We start from the raw sequence: 14,581 nt of genomic DNA, 5'->3' as shown, positions 1-14,581 counted from the left end.
TTTTGATAGCAGCCATTCTGACTGGCGTGAGATGGTACCTCATTGTGGTTTTGATTTTTATTTCTCTGATAATGAGTGATATTGAGCATCTTTTTATATGTTTGTTAGCCATCTGTATGTCTTTGTTGGAGAAATGTCTCTTTAGTTCTTTGGCCCATTTTTTGATTGGGTCATTTATTTTTCTGGAATTGAGCTGCAGGAGTTGCTTGTATATTTTTGAAATTAGTTCTTTGTCTGTTGCTTCATTTGCTCTTCTCTCATTCTGAAGGCTGCCTTTTCACCTTGCTTATAGTTTTCTTCGTTGTGCAAAACTTTTTAAGTTTCATTAGGTCCCATTTGTTTATTTTTGCTTTTATAGCAAAGGGTCATAGAGGATCCTGCTGTGATTTATGTCAGAGTGTTTTGCCTATGTTTTCCTCTAGGAGTTTTATAGTTTCTGGTCTTACGTTTAGATCTTTAATCCATTTTGAGTTTATTTTTGTGTATGGTGTTAGAAAGTGTTCTAGTTTCATTCTTTTGCAAGTGGTTGGCCAGTTTTCCCAGCACCACTTGTTAAAGAGATGGTCTTTTCTCCATTGTATATTCTTGCCTCATTTGTCAAAGATAAGATGTCAGTAGGTGTGTGGATTTATCTCTGGGCTTTCTATTCTGTTCCATTGATCTATATTTCTGTCTTTGTGCCAGTACCATGCTTTCTTGATGACTGTGGCTTTGTAGTATAGTCTGAAGACAGGCAGGTTGATTCCGCCAGTTCCATTCTTCTTTCTCAAGATTACTTTGGCTATTCGAGGTTTTTTGTATTTCCATACAAATTGTGAAATTATTTGTTATAGTTCTCTGAAAAATACCATTGGTAGCTTGATAGGGATTGCATTGAATCTATAGATTGCGTGGTATACTCATTTTCACTATATTTCTTCTTCTGATCCATGAACATAGTATATTTCTCCATCTATTTGTGTCCTCTTTGATTTCTTTCATCAGTGTTTTATAGTTTTCTATATATAGGTCTTTTGTTTCTTTAGGTAGATATATGCCTAAGTATTTTATTCTTTTCGTTGCAATGGTGAATGGAATTGTTTCCTTAATTTCTCTTTCTGTTTTCTCATTGTTAGTGTATAGGAATGCAAGGGATTTCTGTGTGTTAATTTTATATCCTGCAACTTTACTATATTCATTGATTAGCTCTAATAATTTTCTGGTGGCGTCTTTAGGGTTTTCTATGTAGAGGATCATGTCATTTGCAAACAGTGAGAGTTTTACTTCTTTTCCAATCTAGATTCCTTTTATTTCTTTTTCTGCTCTGATTGCTGTGACCAAAACATCCAAAACTATTTTGAATAGTGGTGAGAGTAGGCATCCTTGTCTTGTTCCTGACGTTAGGGGGAATGCTTTCAATTTTTCACCATTGAGGATAATGTTTGCTATGGGTTTGTCATATATAGCTTTTATTATGTTGAAGTATGTTCCTTCTGTTCCTGCTTTCTGGAGGGTTTTTATCATAAATGGATGTTGAATTTTGTCAAAAGCTTTCTCTGCATCTATTGAGATAATCATATGGTTTTTATCTTTCAGTTTGTTAATGTGGTGTATTACATTGATTGATTTGCAGATATTGAAGAATCCTGGCATCCCTGGGATAAAGCCCACTTGGTCATGATGTATGATCTTTTTAATATGTTGTTAGATTCTGTTTGCTAGAATTTTGTTAAGGATTTTTGCATCTATGTTCATCAGTGATATTGGCCTGTAGTTTTCTTTTTTTTGTGGCACCTTTGTCTGGTTTTGGTATTAGGGTGATGGTGGCCTCATAGAATGAGTTTGGAAGTTTACCTTCCTCTGCAACTTTCTGGAAGAGTTTGAGGATGAGTGTTAGCTGTTCTTTAAATTTTTGGTAGAATTCAGCTGTGAAGCCGTCTGGTCCTGAGCTTTCGTTTGCTGGAAGATTTCTGATTACAGTTTCGATTTCCATGCTTGTGATGGATCTGTTAAGATTTTCTGTTTCTTCCTGGTTCAGTTTTGGAAAGTTATACTTTTCTAAGAATTTGTCCATTTCTTCCAAGTTGTCCATTTTATTGGCATATAGTTGCTGATAGTAGTCTCTTATGATCCTTTGTATTTCTATGTTGTCTGTTGTGATTTCTCCATTTTCATTTCTAATTTTGTTGATTTGATTCTTCTCCCTTTTTTTCTTGATGAGTCTGGCTAATGGTTTGCCTATTTTATTTATCTTCTCAAAGAACCAGCTTTTAGCTTTGTTGATTTTTGCTATGGTCTCCTTTGTTTCTTTTTAATTTATTTCTGCCCTAGTTTTTGTGATTTCTTTCCTTCTACTAACCCTCGGGTTCTTCATTTCTTCCTTTTCTAGTTGCTTTAGGTGTTGAGTTAGGTTATTTTTTTGACTTTTCTCTTGTTTCTTGAGGTAAGCTTGTATTGCTATGACCCTTCGCCTTAGCACTGCTTTTACTGAGTCCCGTAGGTTTTGGGTTGTGTACATAGTAGGTTTTATAAGAAAGCTGCCCAACTGGCGTCCAGGGTGGTTGGAATATTTTACATTCCCACCAGCATTATGTGAATGTTCTACTTGCTTCACATCCTTACCTACACTTTATGTTAATCTTTTATTTTTATTTTTTTTTCATTTATTTTTATTAGCTGGAGGCTAATTACTTTACAATATTGTAGTGGTTTTTGTCATACATTGACATGAATCAGCCATGGATTTACATGTATTCCCCATCCCGATCCCCCCTCCCACCTCCCTCTCCACCCGATCCCTCTGGGTCTTCCCAGTGCACCAGGCCCGAGCACTTGTCTCATGCATCCAACCTGGGCTGGTGATCTGTTTCACCATAGATAATATACATGTTTCGATGTTATTCTCTTGAAACATCCCACCCTCGCCTTCTCCCACAGAGTCCAAAAGTCTGTTCTGTGCATCTATGTCTCTTTTTCTGTTTTGCATATAGGGTTATCACTACCATCTTTCTAAATTCCATATATATGTGTTAGTATGCTGTAATGTTCTTTATCTTTCTGGCTTACTTCACTCTGTATAATGGGCTCCAGTTTCATCCATCTCATTAGAACTGATTCAAATGAGTTCTTTTTAACGGCTGAGTAATATTCCATGGTGTATATGTACCACAGCTTCCTTATCCATTCATCTGCTGATGGGCATCTAGGTTGCTTCCATGTCCTGGCTATTATAAACAGTGCTGCAATGAATATTGGGGTGCACGTGTCTCTTTCAGATCTGGTTTCCTCAGTGTGTATGCCCAGAAGTGGTATTGCTGGGTCATATGGCAGTTCTATTTCCAGTTTTTTAAGAAATCTCCACACTGTTCTTCATAGCGGCTGTACTAGTTTGCATTCCCACCAACAGTGTAAGAGGGTTCGCTTTTCTCCACACCCTCTCCAGCATTTATTGCTTGTAGACTTTTGGATAGCAGCCATCCTGACTGGCGTGTAATGGTACCTCATTGTGGTTTTGATTTGCATTTCTCTGATAATGAGTGATGTTGAGCATCTTTTCATGTGTTTGTTAGCCATCTGTATGTCTTCTGTGGAGAAATGTCTGTTTAGTTCTCTGGCCCATTTTTTGATTGGGTCATTTATTTTTCTGAAATTGAGCTGCAGGAGTTGCTTGTATATTTTTGAGATTAATCCTTTGTTGCTTCGTTTGCTATTATCACAATCCGAGGGCTGTCTTTTCACCTTGCTTATAGTTTCCTTTGTTGTGCAAAAGCTTTTAAGTTTCATTAGGTCCCATTTGTTTGTTTTTGCTTTTATTTCCATTACTCTGGGAGGTGGGTCATAGAGGATCCTGCTGTGATTTATGTCGGAGAGTGTTTTGCCTATGTTTTCCTCTAGGGGTTTTATAGTTTCTGGTCTTACATTTAGATCTTTAATCCATTTTGAGTTTATTTTTGTGTATGGTGTTAGAAAGTGTTCTAGTTTCATTCTTTTACAAGTGGTTGACCAGTTTTCCCAGCACCACTTGTTAAAGAGGTTGTCTTTTTTCCATTGTATATCCTTGCCTCCTTTGTCGAAGATAAGGTGTCCATAGGTTCGTGGAATTATCTCTGGGCTTTCTATTTTGTCCCATTGATCTATATTTCTGTCTTTGTGCCAGTACCATACTGTCTTAATGACTGTGGCTTTGTAGTATAGTCTGAAGTCAGGCAGGTTGATTCCTCCAGTTCCATTCTTCTTTCTCAAGATTACTTTGGCTATTCGAGGTTTTTTGTATTCCATACAATTGTGAAATTATTTGTTCTAGTTCTGTGATTTACCTACACTTTAATTTTCAGTATTTTAACGTTGTGGGTTTCAAGTTGTATGGTTGATAGCTTTGGTAAAAAGGAGTTTATTATCTATGTTTTTTTTTAATTTTTATTTTATTTTTTTTATTATCTATGTTTTTATAGATATCAGTAGATACTGTGGTTTAAAATTTGCTAAGAAAAATCTGTTACCAGCACAGTGAATGATACAGCCTGAATTTTGTTTCTAATTGGCCTTTTCGTTTTGTAGCTTGAGAATATCCTCTCAGTAGTAGCATGTACTATTACTTTTGGCAGGGAGCACAGGGCCAGCATTGAGGCCTTCATAGTGTCCTAGGTGGATACATTTGTTTGGCCCAGTAGTCAGTTTTTTTTCCCTTCAGGCTTAAAATAGGTCAGTGTTCTTCCAGGTAAGCACCAGATGAAGTAGTTGCGCCTCCACCCCAACCCCCCCCAAACACACAAAGGAACTAACACACAAAACAGACAATAAGTATTTTAAGGGTCTTCTGTGAAAAAGAGTTTCTTTGGAAAATTAGAAAAATAAAACTTAGTGCATGCTCTCCTGTGTGTATCAAGGTAGTGTAAATGTGGAGTTTTCACCACATTTTGTAGTCATTTAGTATTGAAAATTTTATATCTAATTTTTTTCTTCGATTACAGTGCCCATACATCACCCATCAGCATCTTACCAGCCTCTGCAGAGTAAGTAGTATACTTATAGAAGACAGCTTAAAAAGCTTTTAAAAATATTAATAAGCTGTAGAAATTAAAAGCATGTATTTATTGTAAATACTTACTTTAGAGGAGAGACTGTACATAAGGTAGTGAAACTGGTTAGTATTTTATATACTTTAGTCAGAACAAATGAAGAAGGAACACATTGCTCTGATATACTTTTTTTCAGATGATTTTTTTTTAATCTTCTGAAATGACTGAACATCAGTAGAGCTTTTTTTTAGTAGAGGTTCCCTGCCCCACCCCCTTCCCCCCAAATGACTGCTTTATTTATGTTGACTACGGTGCACGGCATGTGGAATCTTAGTTCTCCAACCAGGGATTGAACCTGTGCTTCCTGCAGTGGAAATGCAGAGTCCTAATCACTGGACCACTGGGGAATTCCCTGAGAAGTCTTTTTAGATGGCTTTATATGTTGTAGTGAGGACTGAATTACTGGGACAAGTGATCATTCCTGCGTCAGTATTAATATTGACATGATTGATTTGTGTAATGTCTGTTTGGGCAAATTTCATTTTAAAGTTTAAGCAATTATCATGTATTCCTTTTCTGTATTTGTTTTTCCACTGTAGCCTATTAATTTAAATACCATTGTATATATTTTTTTAACTGGTTGTATATTTTAAAGTTTGTGTTTATGTGACCAAATAATCTAGTTAGGGTGACTGCTTCTCACTAAAATGTGTTCTGTTTTATAGCATTTTAGAAAGAACAATTAGAGCAGCTGTGGAACAGCACCTTTTTGATCTGCAGAGCAGCATAGATCATGATCTTAAGAACTTACAGCAGCAAAGTCTGGTGTGTAATAATGAAGCAGGAAGTGTTAATTGTGATGGGGAAGGATCTAATAACCAGTAAGAAACTTTTAAAACATTTGACTATTTTTTGTTGAATTATAAAATTGTTTCACCTTTTAAAAAACAGTTTTTTCTTTAATGATAGTGTCTGATCTTACTTGAGCATTGCTGAAAGTGGAAAAATGACTTTGTATATACTTGCTTATAAATTGTATATACTTCTCATTAAAAATCTCATAAGTCTTTTGTTAAGATAGTAGACATTGAGTCCAACAAAGCCTGTGAACACCAGATGAAGTAGCGGGCATAATTACCTTTAGGATCTGTGTTATGTGAAAAATAACTTTAAAAAGAGTAGACCTATATTCTGTTTTCCAGATGGTCACACCATGGCATATAGTTTTCTGGATAGATAGGTACTGGGACAGCAGATTGACATCACTCCTAGTGCACATGGTCATTGAATGAATTGGTGAATGGAGTCATCCTTTGCTATTTAACTTGTTATCCTGTCTCCAGGCTTTGCCTTCCCTACACACTGTTGTTTTAGGTTAACTGTTAATAATTGGATTTGTGCAAGTTAAAAGTACCCTATGTACTGTGTGGTGTGTGATGTTACTCCATTCTTCATCTGACTTGTATAAGTGATGAAAGCTTCATCTCCTTTCCTGTTACCTCAGCCCTAGAGGTGCTTTCTTCTGAGTCCACAGATGATTTTTATAGTTTGCATTGGTCAGTTTTTCTTTTGGGGACAGATCTATAGAGCAGCATAGGTCATGATCTTAAGAAAGACGTACCCAAATTTGGAGAATTCATAGGAAGGCCCCAAAAAAAAAAAAAAATAGGTAACTAGGTAGAATTTTGTTTTTGTGTTAAGAATTAGATTTTTAAAAGGCCAAATATGTCAAATACACCAGATTAGCTATCACATATGAAATGAAACGTAGAAATTAATGGATATAAATACCAATGCTGGGACTATGTTTATGGAATACCAGATTGTACAACCGCAGGTGTGCCATATAATCTGCATGGATGGCATCACCACCAGCCTGTGCAGTGATATGATGGCCCTGATTTGTGTGCTTTGAAGGCATTATTTGAACTGTACAAGTGGATCTGTAGGAAATAGTTGAGTATGAAGGAAAGAAGCAGTATCTAAATGGTAGAAATAGTAGAAAAATGTTTCGAAGGATATAATATAAGCTGATTTCTTGGAGTTTGCCCTTTTGGCTTAGCTAGAGATCCTGAAAACCTATGTCTATGCTCAGATATTATAGAAATACTCATACTCTCATGGTAGAATTCTCATATTGCCTGCTTGGGGTATCATCTTTATAAACAACCTGCAGTGTTTTACATATTCTAAATTATATAAGATGAAAAAATCTGCAGTAGGACGCTATTCCTGTTGTAGTTGAAAAGGTGTTGAACTCTATGTTGCCCAGTGCTAGACTTGGGTTTTAATCTGCAAACAGGTTGTTATTATGATTTAGAGTATGTGTTTGTAAGGGAGATCACTGTTTTGGTACATAAATTATTTTTAAAGCCATTCATTTGCTTGTGAAAATATTCAAATTGGATAATACATAAGGTAGTTCCTCACAACATTCCATGGAGGGACAGAAATAAACTTTGAACCCTCTATAGTCTAACTTGACATGCTAAATAAACTGAATCTTTATGGAAAAGGTACATTTTCTCCCACAAGGAGAAGTTTCAGATTGTTACTTTTATTTATTTATTTAAAAGGCATTACATATTCAACATGTGGCCTGATCTGACTTTTTAATCTTCATTACTAGGGTTGATATTGCTGATGGTATTATTAATGCCAGTGAACATAACAGAGACTGTTCAGAACCTGTGGCTAGCACTAATTTAGACAATGAAGTTATGCAGCAAGATTTTGTATTTGAGGATGAAGAAAATAACCAGGTAAGAAATGTAGGGTCTTAAAAATGTCTGTTAAGTGTACTAGATCAACAGTCCCCCACCTTTTTGGCATTAGGGACTGGTTTCATGGAAGAGAGTTTTTCCATGGATTTGGTGGTTCGGGTGGTGATGAGAGCAGTGGCGGATGAAGCATTGCTCGCTTGTCCGCCTGCCGCTCACCTCTGCTGTGAGGTGATCCTCACAGGCTAGGATCCTAAGCAGACCGCGGCCCAGGGGGTGGGGACCCATGTATGTACTAGATTACAGTTCTCATTGCTTCATGTATTCCTTTGATACCAGAAACCATAGTTCACTGTCTTTGCTGATACATGTGTTCGCCTTGATTCCAAGTCCCAAGAACATACATTCTTTCAGTGGAGATCAGGAACCATCATTGAATAGAGAAGTAGATACAGAATACCTTATTTTTAAATACTTTTCTGGAAGGAAACAAATTACAGTGTCACCTGAGGTGACTGGTGGTTTTATGGTTGAATTTTGTTCTTTTAAAGCCGTGTATGTCCCAGATATTTTCTGAAGAACATGGAATCTTTACATAATTATGGAAAACCCATGAATGTCATTTAAGAAGTAAATTATTTTCACTGTCAACAATTTTTAGTAATAACATTTTAAAAATAATTTCAGTGAGTGTACAAAGCATTTTTCTAAGACATGTTTCAAAGTTTTGTTAACACTTTTTAAAATAAGATCCTTAATGGATGAGGAAATTTTCTTCAGCATGTTTTCATTCTAAATCATATGCTAACATACATATAGTAAGGAATCAAAGATTTGTGTTTAGGCTTTGCCTGTTAATAGCAGTGTAACTTTGACTAAGTTACCTAGCTTTTCTGAGTTGTTGAACTGGAAAACATTTCACAGAATTTAAGCTGCTCCTGGACTTAGTTTTATTGGACTTGTATGTAACTAGTATTCTTACTTTCTTTCACTGGCATATTAGATTAATCTCTTTTCATCTGTTCATGGTTATTGATTCTGTTCTTGTCTCTTTGCTCCACTGATACACTGTCTTCATTTGGCTTTCAGGATATCTTACTCCTCTTGTTTTTTTTCCTCCTTGACTGGCTGTTGTATCCCTTTGCTGATTGCTTTTTGTGTTCTGAAATTTAGTATAGCCCAGGGCCCAGTTTTCTCAAGTCACTAATTTTCATTTACCCATTGGTAATTTCATTTAGTCTAATGGTTTTAAATACCATCTCTCAGCTAAAGGCTCCCAAGTTTATACCCTAGTCCAGATCTCTCGCAACTTTAGATTCCTATACCTAGAAGTTCTGCTCAATGTTGAATATCTTTGTTGTTGTTCAGTCGCTAAGTTGTGTCCAACTCTTTGCAACCCCATGGACTGTAGCACGCCAGGCTTCCCTGTCCTTCACTGTCTCCCTGAGTTTGCTCAAACTCAGGTCCATTGAGTCAGTGATGCCATTCAGTCATCTCATCCTCTGTCGCCCCCTTCTCCTCTTGCCCTCAATCTTTTCCTACCATCAGGGTCTTTTCCAGTGAGTCGGCTCTTCATATCAGGTGGCTGAAGTATTGGAGCTTTACCTTCAGCATCAGTCCTTCCAATGAATATTCAGGGTTGATTTCCTTTAGGACTGACTGGTTTGATCTTGCAGTCCACAGGACTCTCAAGAGTCTTTTCCAGCACCACAATTTAAAAGCGTCAATTCTAAAAAAAAAAAAAATAAAAGCGTCAATTCTTCAGCACTCAGCCTTCTTTATCGTCCACCTCTTACATATGTATATGACTGCTGGAAAAACCATAGCTTTGACTATGTGGACCTTTACTGACAAAGTGATATCTCTGCTTTTTCATACGCTGTCTAGGTTTGTCATACCTTTCCTTCCAAGGAGCAAGCGTCTTTTAATTTTGTGGCTGCAGTCACCATCTGCAGTGATTTTGAAACTGAAGAAAATGAAAACTCACCATTTCTACTTTCCCCCCATCTATTTGCCATGAAGCAATGGGACTGAATGCTATGATCTTTGCTTTTTCAATATTGAGTTTTAAGCCAGCTTTTTCACTCTCCTCTCACCTTCATCAAGACACTATTTAGTCCTCTTCACATTCTGCCACTAAAGTGGTATCTCTGTATCTGAGGTTGTTGATATTTCTCCTGGCAATCTTGAATGTCTTAACATCTTAATTAAACATCTTAATATCTTAAAACATCTTTTTTTTTTAAAAGACTCATTTATTTGTTTATTTTTGGCTGTACTGGGTCTTTGTTGCTGTGTGGGCTTTTCTCTAGTTATGGCAAGGGAGGATTACTCTCCAGTTGTGGTGTGTAGGCTTCTCATTGCGGTGGCTTCTCTTGCTGCAGAGCATGGATTCTAGGGTGTGCAGGCTCCAGTAGTTTCCATGTGTGGGCTCAGTAATTGTGGTTCTCGGGCTCTAGAGCCTGGGCTCATGGGCTCAGTTGCCCTGAAGCGTGTGGCCTCTTCCTGGAGCAGGGATTGAATCTGGACCACCAGGGACCACTGGACCACCAGGGAAGCCCTGATAAACATTTTATAAGCATCTTAACATGCCTAACAAGCTGCATGGCAAGGTTTAAAAAAAAAATTCTACACCTTTATTATAAGCTAAATGCTTGCATAAATTTGATTATAAACTAAATGCTTGCATAAATTTGGCTGTTTCTCTTTCCTTCATCAACCATGAATGAGAGTTTCCCTTGCTCCACATCCTTGCCAGTGTTTGGGATTTTGGCCATGCTAATAGGTGTCCAGTGTTAATCTCGTTGATACAGTTTACAGTTCCCTCATGACATAGTGTTCAGCATCTTTTCATATGCTTATTTTGCCATCTGAATATCTTTGCTGAATTTAGGTCTCTTGTTCAGTTTTTGATATAGTTGTTTTCTGAGTTTTAAAAGTTCTTTATTACTTTGAGTAAGTCTCTTATCAGATATAAAATATCAGGTCTTTTGCAAATTAGTATTTTTTTAAATGTACTAATGAATTCTGTAGAAAATCTTAAGGGTTTTTGTATTGATATGATGAGATTGATCTTTCAAGTTATAACAAGTTGTATAGTAATTTGTACAGTTTGAGAGTGGAAACCATCAGTAAATGAGTAGCCTGATTTGAGTTCACATCAAAATATCTGATGCTATCAGTAAATTTCTCATAATGTGCTGTGCCAAGATGCTTCAGTCATGTCCAACTCTTTGTGACCTTGTGGACTGTAGCCTACCAGGCTCCTCTGTCCATGGGATTTTCCAGGCAAGAATACTGGAGTGGGTCTCTGTGCAGAGGATGTTCCTGACCCAGGGATTGAATGTCTCCTGTGGCTCCCACAGTATAGGCGAATTCTTTACTGGTGAGCCACTGGGGAAACCCAGATTTCTCATAAAATCAATTCATTTCAGGAGTAGCAGACCTTCATGGCTGGCACCCTGCCAAATTTGTGATTATTTATATCTTCTGAACCCTGAGAAATTGCTGGAATTTAAGTACCTTCTTTCAGAAGTGAAGGCCAGAAGTATTTGGGATGCTCTAGCAGACAACCAAGAGGAAGAAATAGCTATCAATTGGACTTGAATTGTTATGAGACTCCACTTTCTTTTTTTAAACAGAAATACTCAGTACCTCTGGCAGGCAACAACCATTCAATAATGTGTGTTTTTAAATCAGTCTATCTTTTTAAAACAGTCTCTCTTTTAAAATTAAAAAAATTGAGGTATAGTTACCATATTACATTAGTTTCAAGTGCATAACATTCAGTACATATATATATTGTGAAATGATCACAAGTCTAGTTATTAATACCTGTTACCACAGAGTTAACATTTTTTTCTTGTGATGAGTCTTTTAAGATTTACTCTCAGCAGCTTTCAGATATACAATATAGTATTATTAACTATAGTTACAGTGATGTATATTATAGTTCTGTATCTTATTTATTTTATAACTGAAAAGTTTATACCTTTTGACTACCTTCACCCATTTTCCCCACTACCAACCCTCACCTCTGGCAACCACCACATATGTTTTCTATATAGCTGTTTGACTTTATTTTAAAATTCCACATAAAAGTGAGATCATATGGCATTTGTCTTTGTCTAACTTATTTCACTTAATCACAGTGCCTTCAAGGTCCGTCCATGTTATTGGAAGTGGCAGGATACTGTTTTTTTTTAAATGGCTGAATAATATTCCATTGTGTGTGTATATATGTGTGTGTGTGTGTTATCTATGTATACACACCCACACAGTAGAAAATTATTTAGCTATTTATCTATTGAGGGATGCTTAGGTTGTTTCTGTATCTTGACTATTGTAAATAATACTGCAATAAACATGGGGGTGTTTATTGGCGCATAAACATGCACCTATCTTTTTGAAGCAGCATTTTTTTTTCCTTCACGTAAATGTCCAGAAATGGAATTGCTAGTAAACATATGGTAATTCTATTTTTAATTTTTTGAGGAGCCTCCATACCATTTTCCTTAGTGGCTGTATCAATTTACATTTCCATCTCCAAAACACTAGGGTTCCTTTTTATCCACATCCTCGCCAGCACTTACTTTGTGTTGTTTTTTTGATGATAGCCATTCTAATGGGTGTGAGGTAGTACCTCACTTTGGGTTTGATTTGCATTTTCCTGATGGTTAGTGATGTTGAGCACCTTTTCATGTACTTGTTGGCCATCTGTACTTCATTTTTGAGAAAATGTCTATTTAGATGTTCTGTCCATTTTTTAATTGTATTATTTGTTTTTTGCTATTGAATTTTATGAGTTCTTTATATATTTTGGAGATTAACTCCTTATCCAGATACATGATTTTGCAAGTATTTTCTCCCATTCTGTAGGTTATTTTTTCATTTTGTTGATGGTTCATCTGCCGTGAAGACCTCATCACTTTTGACCACATTAATTCAGTGAAAGAAATTGGGCTAGACTGAAGAATATTTAATATATTTTTATATAACCTTTAAAAATTGTGGATCCTTATGATGTATATAATATTGTATATAAACTATACCTCAATTAAAACATTTTTTTTTTAAGTCTCCATAACCTAACCGATGGGGCTTCCCAGGTGGTGCAGTGGTAAAGAATCTGCCTGTCAATGCAGGAGACACAAGAGACACAGGTTTGATCTCTTGAGTTGGGAAGATCCCCTGGAGTAGGAAATGGCAACCCACTCCAGTACTCTTGCCTGGGAAATTCCATGAGCAGAAGAGCCTGGAGGGTTACAGTCCATGGGGTTGCAAAAAATTGGACATGACTGAGCACATACCTTTCACATTTAATCTAACTGACAGAAAAATTTGAGTTGGCAGCTCATTTAAATGGAAAGTTGTTAATCAAAAAATTTTTTCTGCTTAACCCACAGCAGAATTTTGCTCCAATGTGTTTTTATATCTGTTCAACTATAAAATCAAGTTGGAGACTACAGTTTTAAGTTTTTCTGGATAATCTAAATCTTTAGATTCTAAAGTTCTGTAGCTTTATTTCTGCCATCTGGTGGTTGAAAATGCTTTAGTAAGTTTTCTTATAAGCAGATGAAGTGTATAGAATAAAGCGGGGATAGTTAGCTTATCTAAAAGAAGTAGCTGCCATACTTGAGCAAAACTAGGTCAGTGGAGATGGAAAGATGAGCGGCTAAGCTGTGTGGAAGTATCAGTGGTGGATGGCTAAGAAATGGATGGAGACCAAGGAAATTACTGGTCTTTAATTAGCTCCTGTCAGTAAGCCCTACAGCCCCTAATACCTTGGCAATATGATTGTGCTGTAGCTGCTGCTCCCACTGTTGCTGCCATTGCCACCACCTTTTTTCACCAAAGGGCTTTCCTGAATTGAGACCGGCGTGCCTTACATGTCCTTTATGAGGACTCTGATGTTTGTGGAGAAGGGAGGGAAGACAGCACAGGCTGCTTTGTCATCTGATATTTTAGAAAAAGAGCTTTTCTCTTCTTGTGTATAAAGGATTGAATATTTTATCTGGAATAAATTCTGCGAAAGTAAAATTTTTATAAGTGATGAAGTATATTTTACTTTCTAAGGAAAGTATTGCACATTCCCTGTATGTTATGTTAAATGAAGTCTGGCTGTATTCTAACATGACTTTAATAACTTATTTTTCTTTGTCCTGGGATATTGTACAGAGCACAGTTCTGCACTTGACTCTGAATTTCATCTCTCTTCTCCACTGCTGGACTGTCAGCTTTTGCTGCTGTAACTGCATTTTTTTAAAATATTATCCCTAATTGAGATCTTGTTTAATACTTTTCACTATTTAAGAATTATGTTGCCTAAATCTGGGTGGAGGATATGTGGATATTAGTTATATCAGTGGTCATATTTTATTCCAGTTATTTCATAGCAAAAAGAATTATAGGTTAAATTAGGGTTGGTCATGTAATAGTATGCTTTATAATAGAGCTTTATAGCTTTCTTTTTTTTTTGTTTTGTTTTTTTTGTTTTTTTTTTCTTTATAGCTTTCTTATAAGCTCTTTCTTTTGATTCTCTGACAACAACCATAAGATAGGCACATAAGTAATTGTTACTGTCTTATTTTTCATCAGAAGGAAAGAACTGGGATTTGAATTTGGTGGAGTAAAGCAAAAAGGCTCATTTTAAATATTGAGTCTGTGTAATGGTTTTTCATGGTTCCTGAAACCTTCATATTTAAGACGGTAAAGCTATATTCCAGAGCATGAAGGTTGTTGAAGTCTGATTTTTAGATCAGTGGTTCTGTACACTTTGGGTCCCAAGGACCTCTTTATACTCTAGAAAATTATTGAGGGTCCCAAAAAACTTTTATTTACGTAGGTATGTCTATCAGTATTTAG

At 36.3% G+C, this 14,581-nt stretch overlaps 1 protein-coding gene across 5 annotated transcripts in view; it reads left to right on the top strand.

Annotated features, from left to right (window-relative positions):
* FAM13B (family with sequence similarity 13 member B) overlaps positions 1-14,581 on the top strand; it is an 81,928-nt gene that overhangs the window by 44,610 nt on the left and 22,737 nt on the right. For all 5 annotated transcript variants that reach the window (XM_043912862.1, XM_043912860.1, XM_043912859.1 and 2 more), the window contains 3 exons: positions 4,950-4,991; positions 5,723-5,878; positions 7,627-7,759. In XM_043912862.1, coding sequence (XP_043768797.1) covers positions 4,950-4,991; positions 5,723-5,878; positions 7,627-7,759 — 331 coding nt within the window. The remainder of the gene's footprint in view (positions 1-4,949; positions 4,992-5,722; positions 5,879-7,626; positions 7,760-14,581) is intronic.

The sequence above is a fragment of the Cervus elaphus genome, chromosome 9, assembly GCF_910594005.1.
Source record: "Cervus elaphus chromosome 9, mCerEla1.1, whole genome shotgun sequence".
NCBI lineage: Eukaryota > Metazoa > Chordata > Mammalia > Artiodactyla > Cervidae > Cervus > Cervus elaphus.
Note: the sequence above shows the minus strand (reverse complement) of the source record. Positions and strands in the feature narration are given on the sequence as shown.